Raw genomic sequence first — 12,142 nt, forward strand, 5'->3', positions numbered from 1 at the left:
CCAGGTAGCTGTCTGTTGGGTAACAACAAACAAAACAATCTTTCCCAATCGTATTAAAGCGTAAAATGATCAGTCTCCCCCGTCCGAGTCCTAGGGTTCCCGCCATCGCTAATAGGGCCAAATTTAATAAGCCCGTGCATCGAAAATGACGGTTGGCAAGGGCCCGATCCTGACTACCGCTTTGTGTTGTGCGCAATTAATTTACATCCATTAGAGCGTCGCGGGCGTTCGGCGACTGACAAGCTCCGTGACCAATCAACCGCCAAACAGTAGCTAGTTATAGATTAAAACAGTGATACTTACATATGGTAAAAGTTCGTTGGGTGCCATTCCGGAGACGATGATCAAATATCTGATGATGACCTTTAGGTTGTTCGGCCAACAGGCGCATAACGTCGACCACAGCTCTTCGATTTCTTTGGGGTGATTGTCCGAAAACTGTCAAACGAAGCCGTATGGGTATATTTAGTATTATTTTTTATTGACGTAGATAGGAAGACCAACTTGACAGATAAGATCTCATTTAAATCATAATATTTTTCAATCGCAACCATAACCGATTTTCTTATACCTTTCAATAAAAAATTCGTTAGAAGCATAATTTTGTTTTGCAACACAAACAAAATGTCCATGGTGCATGTTGCGTACCCTTCGTCCGCCCAATCCAATTTTAAAGGTACTCACTTAGTCTTTGTAAATTTAAGCTTCACATTCGAACCGAAATAAGACCTAAACAAGATTATGATCTCCCTATTTAATTAGGGCTGCTAAAACAACATCAAAACATAGTATACCCATATTTTCGACCCTCTCCCTTATTAGGAACTCTGTGTTGTATCGTACACAATGAGAGCATTATATTACTTAGGCAGCGGAAGCGTTTACGACCGCGTTGTCAACGTGTATTCATAGCGAGATATCTAGATAGAGATAGAAATATTTAGGGAAATTTGATAAGCACTTGTTAGTAATTGAGAGTCCATAGAGAGAAAGTTTGTTCCACTAAATTGTTTTCACGTGTATGATTTTTTTATTTAATTGAATTTTAATTTTTACTGTACGGTCGCCGTAAGTTATTTTCACAGTCTAAATTTGTTTATAACCAGTTTATTTTTGTTTATGCTCGTTTGAATTTAATATTTAGACTTAGGAAGATTCCACTAGATATCTTTAGTAATTCGACAGTTTTATTTTCCCGGTACATTCTATCCCCTGTCTATGCCAACTTTTCGGTATCACCGGTTCATCAACTCCTTTCTATGCCAACCAATACATTAGGTTCGTTTGTTATTCAGAAAGACAATGATATAGTCCACAGATATAAATCAAGATCTTGAAGAAGAAGAATCCTGATATTATTTCTGTGTTATCATCCTTCTACTGCAAAACTTTTGATAAAATTTAAATTTATGTTACTCATTTTTATAGGTTGCTCATCAGGCCTAACCTGACATTGATACATTTAGAGATTTTTTTATGATAAACTGCGGAAACGATTCGATGTTTACACGCGCGTAGTAGCAGCACGTTGCAGGATCGGTTCATGTAGGAAGGGCGCATCAAGGTCGCGCCCGATGACGGATGGGGTAAACAGGGGTGAGCCCATGACGATCTCACCCATGCCTGAACTTGACCTTCATACTATGAAGTGCGCATCCACTACGCTTTAATAATATTAAAAACACAAGTTAAAACATTACGATTTCATCTCGCATTGATTTTATACTTTTTATACACATTCATTTTGTATTGAATAGGTACACTAGTTGCGTACGAAAAAATGTCATGAAAGACAAAATTAAATGATACAATATACCGTTTTTGAAGAATTAAAAATTCATATAATAATTTTTTTAATTCTTAAAAAATTCATAATTTTTTAAATTCCTTAATTCTCTAAAAAATGTCTGTTTTTTTAATTATTCAAAAATTTGTAAACCACGTTATCGGTGAACGTACAAAGAGGCTGGCTTTTCTCGCTGTGCCTTCTTACATTTCCGGTAACAAAGAATCATTTTTGTATTCAATTATTTCGTTATACAGTTCGATTCGAGTCATTGTTCAGAAGTCGGATGCGCTGCCCGAATGGTGCGCAAATGTTCTGAGCTACAGCTAATGAGTTGTTCGACGTTGTCATATTTTATGCAGGAAATTCTACGGTGGCACGCTTCAGGGGTCTTAAGACCTCCATCTTTGTGTCTCTAACTAGAAGGTTTTGAACCGCTCCCTATGGCGTAGTACGGTTTATTGTTCGCTAAAATAGCAGCATCACCACTATTGAGAATGAAGAAATACGATACTTTTAAATTTAATTTATTGATGCATACATTATTGATACATACATATATTTATAAAAACTAGTTTATGTAAACTATTTACCAATAAATTGTAGTTTGTCGCGGGGAGAGTCAAAGACCGGGCTCAGTGGTGTAAGTTAGGAATGGCGAATAAGAGCTATGTGCTTAGAGCGAGTTTTTTAACGTTCTCGATAGCGTAAAAGTTAACTCAAATTTGTATGGAGTTGGAACGTTTGCCTACGTTCTAACTGCATACAAATTTGAGAACGTTAAAAAACTCGCTCTAAGCACACTGATGATGATTTGACTGCAAATCATTTTTATTATTTCTAGTATTTTTATTGCTGCAGATCGACAGACTAATTCTAGGCTCACCTAACGGAATCCTTATGACTATACAATGAGGATGGCGCTACATTTCTAGACATGAGGTGGTAGTCTCAACTGTATGGCAGTAGCAACTTTGCGACAAGAAACCGAGCGGAACCGGATGCACCGGAACGCAACATCGTTCATAACACGACGTACCACTAATAAAACGGTTTGTAATGTAATGTTAGCACTTTTAAGGCCTATAAAAATGTGCGCTTAAGTAAAGAATTTTGATGTATTGAAAAGATTGTCCGACCAACGCGTAGCGTGTTGAAATTCCAAGACGTCTAGACAGGGGTCCCTCGCGGTAGCGTACAGGTGTGTAGCACTCACCCTCCTCACATTGTAAGTATTTATAGGTAACATTATTGTATCATTTTTAAGGGCCTTATATAATGTTAAATGTAGGGTAGGTCTCTAGCTTCCATCATTCTGGTACCGATCGTGAACTGTATCCTCAATGACGATTGTTTTGTATGTTTGTGTGACTGTAAATTTTTTTTCTTAGACAATTCTACGAATATAATTCAGGTACATTTCACTACAAGAAAAATAGATCAACCTTTTTAAAGTAAAGTTTTTTTCAGCGTATTTCTCTAAGCTTCGGTTTTGCGCTTTTATTTCAGGAAAGGAAAACATGTTTCGTCAAGCAGAGTTCACTGAAGTCGATTTACTCGGTACGAGGGAAACCTCTTTTGCTTCGTTACGGAAGGTTAGTGTTTGACGTCAAATAGGATCCGTAGAGACGTTCTCCTCGTGTGAGAGGAATTGACTCGTACACCGTACATTTTAGTGATGTGATGGAGGATTTTATTTAACAATGCTTTTTGCTGCCTATAGTTGTGCTTTTTTATTCACTGCCTAACTGGTATCAAGGGAACCAATGTGGTCGAATTAACATGAGTGCTTCCATCTCATTTTACAGGTGAAGGTGGATAGCTTATTTATGCTAGACAAGACGAAGGAACGAGTTCCGAGGTAAATGGGCGTTTTATGTTTTATTAGTTTTACTTATACGTCAATTAGTGGATGAACTTGTATTTGTTTGTAATGTAATGAGTGAATTGATGCGATAAGGAATAGCAAAAGGTACCGCCGTTACAGCTTGCCTATCTAAGGGAGGTGATTGTGCCTTCCCCGAGAATGAAGAGAGGCGGTAGTAGTGTAAATTCAATCCACTGTCGGTGCTTTTAGGCTCTTCAAGCCCCGCTCACCGTCCTCGTCGAACTCGTCGACTCCGTCCAAGAGTTCGACGTGCAAACTAGCCCATAGACACAGTTCACTGACTTTCTCACTGGATCTTCTCAGTGGGTCGCGATTCCGATCCGGTGGTATTTTTTTTTATTGCTTAGATGTGTGGACGAGCTCACAGCCCACCTGGTGTTAAGTGGTTACTGGAGCCCATAGATATCTACAACGTAAATGCGTCACCCACCTCGAGCCATAAGTTCTAAGGTCTCAGTATAGTTACAACGGCTACTCCACCCTTCAAACCGAAACGCATTACTGCTTCACGGCAGAAATAGGTAAGGCGGTGTTACCTACTCGTGCGGACTCGCAAGAGGTCCTACCACCGGTAAATTAAATACCAGTAAGATTCAGCGAAGCACTGCTCTTGCTAGAACTGGTGTTAGCAATTCTCTCAGGTTGACCCCGTGGGCTCACCTACCAGTCCGCGCAAACTTGAAATAGCCTCTTAAGCTACCAACAAATAGGCAGGGAAAAAATGTACGATATATAAAAAAATCACGACATGAAGAAACTGAAGTGTGATCAATTATAAGATAAGAGGCTAAGAGGCGCCGCTTAGTCCCTGGTCACGTCCGGCGCTAGGAGTCGTCCACTTGTTGCCTTCATTTAACATTGCAGTTGTGGCTGCAGCTAGCACGGACCTGGATCGCGCTAACGACAGTGTCAAGATAAGGTAGCACATTTACAAGTTCCGAACATAACGTTAGGCTGTCGGTCTAACGAGCGACAACACCCACCCGGTTTGTAGAAGCTCTTTCCTTTATCGTTTCCGAATGCAACATGTTTGTTGAGCTTTGAGAACGCAAATTGTTTTCCATTTACAAATTACTTATTTATCAGCTTCCTGTATATTTTCACTTTGAATTTAACATAATATTACCGAACTGTCACTGTATATAATAAATATATTGTATATTGTAAATAATAAATATATTTGGCAACTGAGGCGATATTGATCACGCATCACGGTATGTACTTTTATTAACCTCAAATGTTTTCATGATGTTAACATTGTCAATATCATCAGCACACAGGACGTTGGTGGAAAGCGATAACTTTAGAAAAGATTAGCTTCTCTAATATTGTATGACACAGCAAAAACGATCATCGTAATTTAAGAGTCCATATCTAGTCTTTCTGTACAAGCCATGAGATGAATTTATCAAAGTGAATAACAGTTTACCTTGGCTGTTATGTAGAAGAGGTTATTCAAAACCATTTCGGTAGCTTCAGCGGAGCCCAGACCTTCCCGGCGACTACTGCGACCGCCGTCCGTCGTGTAGTACTGTCGACAAAAAAATTGATGTCTGTAACTTTAATTTTTAATTAAACGTTAATAGCACCAGAATCGCGAATTTTCATTTATTGTTTTAATTTATCGTTAAACGCTCCTTTATAGTAATTGTTTTTAACATAAAGTTGTCATTATCATAAAGCATCGTTACAAGCTTTGACCATGAACGCTACTGTAGTTCTTTCATAAATAAAAACTAATTTATCAGATAAGAGACAGCGACGACAACACCGTGTGAGCGAGTGACCAGCGCACAAACAATAACAAGAAATCACATTAAAATATGTTTTTAATAAGTAATATGTTAGCCGTGACAGTGGTGGAAGGTTAGCCTTGTTTTGAAATCCTACACCGCAAGGTTAATTCATATAGCTTGTGAACTAAATATATAAAACAAACGACGACATCAACATATTTTTCTGTTATTGAAAATGATTTTGCGTAAACATTCGACGTGTTTAGATCTTACGCACATTACAATGCATTTTAATGCAATACGTTAGGTTAGCTCATCATTGGTATTTATATCCGCAAAATTGAGATATGTCAGTGAAATCATAATTTATTTGATCCTACGTCTGCGCGTCAGAACGCAAGGCGTGTTTGGCTCACGGCTGCTTACTTTGCCTTGTGCGGGCTTGTGACATGCTCTACGACCGATCCTCCTCTGGAGGATCAGTAATTAGTGTGAAAGATATGTAAAGAATTGAGGATACGGTTACTACGGTACAGATTCTAATAATAGGGTAAAAATAGACTAGGTGGAGCAATTTCCATTTTAAGATCTCCTAATTAATAGACAACCCGTATATTATGATGTTAGATCTTTTCAACTGAAACATGTCTGTGAAATAAATAATACTTAACTAATAAAGATATTAATAAAACCTCGGGATAGAATAAAGAAATATAAGATGAATAGATTAATTGCAGTTTACATCAAATTAGCATGTTTTATATAATGAGAATTATCTAAACGAGCATTAAGATAATCGCATTAGATTGTCATGCGAGAGCACACAGTAAGATTAGCGTCTTCAACTGTCATTCATGATCAACAATTGATCGATAATTAGGAAGACTATATGAGTCGCGTATATAACGTACTGGACGGCGTCGTAACGTGCGCAGACAGCCAACGAGGTGGACCGGTGACCTGATCAAAGTGGCTGGTAGGGACTGGATGTGAAATTCAAGAGACCTACACTCAATATTGCGTGGACAAGGGTTGAAAAAGAGAGGGGTCGCGTGTCTCGCTTCTGGAGTGACGAACCCGCAACCTCGATTACGTCTCGGCGAGAATATTCTCGAGAAACTCTGCTTATCTATAATTATCATAACTCTGCTTATGTATGTTATGACTCTCTTATATATGTATAATATATCATAACTCTGCTTATGTATATCGGAATTCTCTTATGTACATTATAAGCAAAGTTGCATGTACAACTTGAAAATATTTGAAATAAATTCAAGATTTAGGCACTATCCTAGCGATGTAAGTACGCATCTCGCTCAGCTTAGTTAGATTTGTTTCTTTTCAGAGGCTGCGAAATGTAAAATGACATGTAATTAAACTTTGAAAACAGAAGCACCTCGACTTGGAAGCGAGGCGCGAAATTACGTGAGTGTCGGGAGATCAAGGAGAGATCAATGCGCGGTTCGATTTATTTACTAACGTCGCTTGCGGGAGTACATCATCATCCGGTACGAATGGAATGGGATAGCGAAATGTGAAACGTAAAGTACAACGAATACGGATGTTTATTATTTGCACGTTGTACTCGTAAAACAGCGAATCGAAACTGTTTTCACAAAAAAACACCCTCAAGTGTTTGTGAGAACTACATTCAGATTACTTATGGTGTTATGTTAGCAATGCTGTGTATTAGGAAGAGAGTAAGGGTAGTGGGAATATGGGTTACAGTAACCACCTGAGACCAGGAGTTATGAGAATGGTAGAATGAATAGTGATATGTAAAAAATATCTGTGCAACGGCGATTTTCGCGAAGGCTACATTTACCTCGACGTGCTTCGGAATTCCGCTGTATTTACTCTTAGATTGAATTACAAGCATTCAAATTACACAACGGGAGCTATTTACATATGTATATGTATGGTCGTGGATGCGGCGTGCCAATTAGAGCGCATTGATTGACATGATGCGTCTCTAACAGTATATCAAATGGATTAAGCCGCAAATACAACGTGAACCTTAGTTTCTACTGAATATCAAATGTTTGTTTGGATTTAAGGCGGAGCTTTAGTCATATGTCTGCTGTCACATAATCATACCGAATCAACGGTGTATTGTGTTTTCGTAATATTTCAGTATCATCAAATTTAAAATATTAATTCTATATTATTGATTAATATAGATAACAAAGAAAGTACATTCACATTACATTGTATTTTTACGTTCTCTTCGGAAAGTTGCGACTATAGACAAAAAAATACTATTTATTAACATGTTTCTTTTTTAATGCCATCACACGTAGACCTCTGCGGTTCTTACACTATTGATTGCTATTCGAGATGAACGCGCTGGTACCTCTCAACCTGATCCTTGGTCGTTCAAGTACCTTCTATTGATTTTAAAACCGGTAACGGTAAAATTATGGACCAGCGTTCGTAAAACATAACACTCAACAAATATAAATTAAAATCGAAACCATCTCTGTCGTCTCGATCTCTGTCGTCATATCAACCAGACTCGTGTAACATCGAAATAAATCACAATTAAAAGTTTTACATTCCTACGTACGACAGGGAGATGTTGCAAAATGAAAAAGAGTACCCATGTCGCGCGGAACACCCTGCACAGAAATTTTATTATAACAAAAAAGTATACAAGCGGAGTTGCATATTTTTTAATGAACTACTAAATATCAAGGAGTTCAACTTTTGTACTGAACTGAAATGCAGTCGTCGTCTGATATTAAATTTGTCAAAGTATTGCCTAACAAACAGGCTGGCAAAACTTCAGCACACGCAAACAAACTTCAAGAAATAGAAGGACAATAAAAAAAAACACGTTATCGTATCTGCCCTGCCATAGGTTACATCCTAAATGAGAAGCCTTCATATTACTGCTGGGTCACGAATTGGAAAGAATTCGCTATTTTTATAGTATCATTATAATTTATAATATTTCATAGTAGTCGTGGCCTAAAGGATAAGACGCCCGGTGCATTCGTAAGTAGCGATGCACCGGTGTTCGAATCCCGCCGGCAGGTACCAATTTTTCTAATGAAATACGTACTTAATAAATATTCACGCCTGACTTCCACGGTGAATGAATATAGGAATATAGGAAGGACATCGTGTAATAAAAAACAAACCCACAAAATTATAATTTGCGTAATTACTTGTGGTAGAACGTCTTGTAGTCCGCGCGGTTAGGTACCACCATCCTGCCTATTTGTGTAAATTCTACGATGTGTGGATTCTGCGAAATATTGTTCTTGCTAGAAGTGTTAGCAAATTCTCTCAGGTTGAGCCCGTGAGCACACCTACCCGTCCGCGCGTAGCTGGTATAGCTGGCTACCAACGAATAGGTAGGGGAGAAAAAAGATGTCAGAAGTTCAAAACTATGTAAATTAAAATATTGTAATCACCAGAAATGGATAGGTCATTTAATAACAAGCAAAACAGAAAAATGGGCTAAATTAGTAACTGAATGGTACCCTCGGGAGGGGAAAAGATTAAAAGGACGATCCAAAGGTGGGTAGACGACATAAAAGCCGTTGCAGGCTCTACGTGGAAGAGGAAATGCCACGACCGGAACTTATGGCAGGATTTGGGGGAGGGCTATGCGAAAGCAAAACAATCTTAGCCGATGTCAAATGAAAAGAAAAAAAATGAATAGTATGTACCTAAATATGAATTAAGGTTGTTAATAAAGGCTTCTTTATCTTTATCTTAATCACCAGAGCTTGGGCTTAACATATTAAGAACCGGAATTTGCCAACCAGATCAGGAAATCACGAGAGCCGGTAGTTTTAAATTATTAAAACACACTGGATATTAAATACTGCTGAAATTTTGCTTCTTTAAATCATAATAAAAACAGAAATAAAAGATCGTTAAAATATCCCGAGCCGTACCGAAAATTGTTATCACAAAACAAACATTTAATTTAACTTTATTATTCCCTATAACAAGTTTCTAGTTGACTATAGACTTTGGTTAACTCATTTTCGCCCATTTGCGAGGGTTGCTGCAGTTTTTTTTTTTAAATCTGTATGGAAAGAAGCTCAGTGGAAAGCCAATATTGAGTGAAGTTGATTCAATAAAGGCGCGCGGCACGTAGCTTGTGTAACTTCATTTTGGCCTCCATCAAAGGTTGTTAAATACAAATTTTCTTCAATTTGGTTTGTTTTAGCAAATAAACGATAATGTAAAGATTGTGTAAATAGACGGATGTTTCTGTTGTGAGAAGACAAATAAGGTATTTGATGCACAATAAATGGGTAATCTGTTTTTAATGAAACTGACATAGCTCAATTGAATAAGAGATTTTACGTATTTCTATAAAAAGATGAAACTTTTTTTTTATTGCTTAGATGGGTGGCCGACCTCACAGCCCACCTGGTGTTAAGGGGTTACTGGAGCCCATTGACATCTACAACGTAAATGCGCCACCTACTTTGAGATATAAGTTCTAAGGTCTCAAGTATAGTTACAACGGCTGCCCCACCCTTCAAACCGAAAAGCATTACTGCTTCACGGCAGAAACAGGCGGGGTGGTGGCACGTTTTTTATTTTATTTTTTTTATTGCTTAGATGTGTGGACGACCTCACAGCCCACCTGGTGTTAAGTGGTTACTGGAGCCCATAGACATCTACAACGTAAATGCGCCACACACCTTGAGATATAGTTCTAAGGTCTCAGTATAGTCACAACGGCTGCCCCACCCTTCAAACCGAAACGCATTACTGCTTCACGGCAGAAATAGGCGCGCGGACTCACAAGAGGTCCTACCACCAGTAAAACTCGACTTATTACTTCCTTTTGCACTAGGTTCGTTGGTAAAAAATTTATTAAAGTATATTTATGTACCTGTATATAGGATAGCGGGTTGGCCGGGGGCACGTTGGGGTCGACCAGTTCAATGTTCACCAGCCAAGGCAAGAGGTACTGCAGGAGGAGCTGACGGACTTCAGTACGAGCGGTCTGGAAGCGCGCCGTTATCTCTAAAAAAGAACACTCACTTCAATTACTTCATATTATAGATACTGTTAGGTACCTAGGTGAAATGGTACCATATTATAGGTACTGTCAGGTACCTAAGTGAAGTGAAATGAAATGATTAAAAAAAACTATATCTGAAGATGTAAGTGACAAGTAGATAATTTCTTTTTTAATTTTTTTTTATTGCTTAGATGGGTCGACGAGCTACTGGAGCCCATAGACATCTACAACGTAAATGCGCCACCCACCTTGAGACATAAGTTCTAAGGTCTCAGGTAAAGTTACAACGGCTGCCCCACCCCTCAAACCGAAACACATTACTGCTTCACGGAAGAAATAAGCAGGGTGGTGGTACCTACCCGCGCGGACTCTCAAGAGGTCCTACCACCAGTGAATTCATTTTCAAGCTTTAGTCTTATCCCAATATCATTTAAGTGAATGTTCAAATGGTGTAAAATCATCTGCTAATCTTAGTCAGTAAAATAACAAATTTAAAGTACTTTCTCACATTATGAACGTGTCATGAGTTTTCGTGATAACAGTTCAACATCACAAAGATATATCAAAATGTATATAAGCATCAGAATGTTCAATATCGGAAAAAACTAGTATTGGAAATTAAACGAACTATGTCTTTATAACGTCCACATTCATTTTCCATCCACAACGGTGCGAACAGGAGTTCCGCAAACAACAGATATTATAATTTGTTTTGAAATGTAAGGACCACGTTACATTGCGTTGTAAATAAATAGTTATTTTAAATAATGGAATCCGTACTCGGGTCACGGTTACCGAAAATTTATGCAGATTTTCTGTTTAGTTGTTGGTCATCATTGTTGATGGAAATAAACGAAAATATTATGCATACATGATAATATTAATATTGGCCAGGCTAATTTCACATTTATCATTGGAACTTTTATGAATCCTCCATCGTTTATTAATCTCGAGTAAGCCATTTTTATTTTTATAACAGTTTACCGTAACGATGTTCATTCAAATAAGATCCGATATATGTGCGATTCCTGGGTGCTATAAGGTGCGTCGTAGCGAGGGAAATTCTAATATAACGCATTTTATAACGTGAATGTAAAGCGATAAGCCTCGTTTATAACAACTTCGAACGCTGCGTGTGGATGAGATAGAGCATGGAAAATGAAAAATCACATTTATCAAGTGTTTTTTTATGACTTCTCAACCTATATGTGACTCAGGTCTCGTAAAGATAATGGTGTTGCGATTAGATATTGGCATAGAGAAGATCTGACGTCGGTGGCATTGCCCGCCATGCGTGACCCTCAATAACGATACGAGAGTACATGTTATTGGTTTAGTGGGTAGCCGTTACTATCTTGGTAGTTCCACATAGGCAGCGCGTCTCATCAACGCGGGGTCTTCGTATGGGGTTCAACACCCAGCCGAAAAAAAAAAACCAATAGTTTGGGATCAGCGAGTCGTGGAGGAAAGTACGTTGAGGTTATTAGAACTGCGGACGAATGATAGGGAAGAAGCAAACACCTGGTGACGAGCATAGCTAATCATTAAGGTCCTAGACGGCAATTTTTTGACATCCAGTTACTTTAGAAGACATTTTTGGAATCCCAGGATTTCGCAAGAGAGCAATCCATATTATTTATGAGTTACTTGCTGACTTGATTACTCCCACCGAACCATTAAACTCATATCATACGATATATACATACATCATAGAAAATTATATAAACTCCTGT

The 12,142-nt window shown here is 38.2% G+C and overlaps 1 protein-coding gene across 7 annotated transcripts in view; it reads right to left on the reverse strand.

Annotated features, from left to right (window-relative positions):
* Positions 1-12,142, reverse strand: part of LOC105841451 (protein furry) — a 169,076-nt gene that overhangs the window by 34,891 nt on the left and 122,043 nt on the right. For all 7 annotated transcript variants that reach the window (XM_062670942.1, XM_062670953.1, XM_062670935.1 and 4 more), the window contains 3 exons: positions 10,278-10,411; positions 5,104-5,205; positions 304-438 (listed from right to left, as the gene is read on the reverse strand). In XM_062670942.1, coding sequence (XP_062526926.1) covers positions 304-438; positions 5,104-5,205; positions 10,278-10,411 — 371 coding nt within the window. The remainder of the gene's footprint in view (positions 1-303; positions 439-5,103; positions 5,206-10,277; positions 10,412-12,142) is intronic.

The sequence above is a fragment of the Bombyx mori genome, chromosome 1 (assembly GCF_030269925.1).
Source record: "Bombyx mori chromosome 1, ASM3026992v2".
NCBI lineage: Eukaryota > Metazoa > Arthropoda > Insecta > Lepidoptera > Bombycidae > Bombyx > Bombyx mori.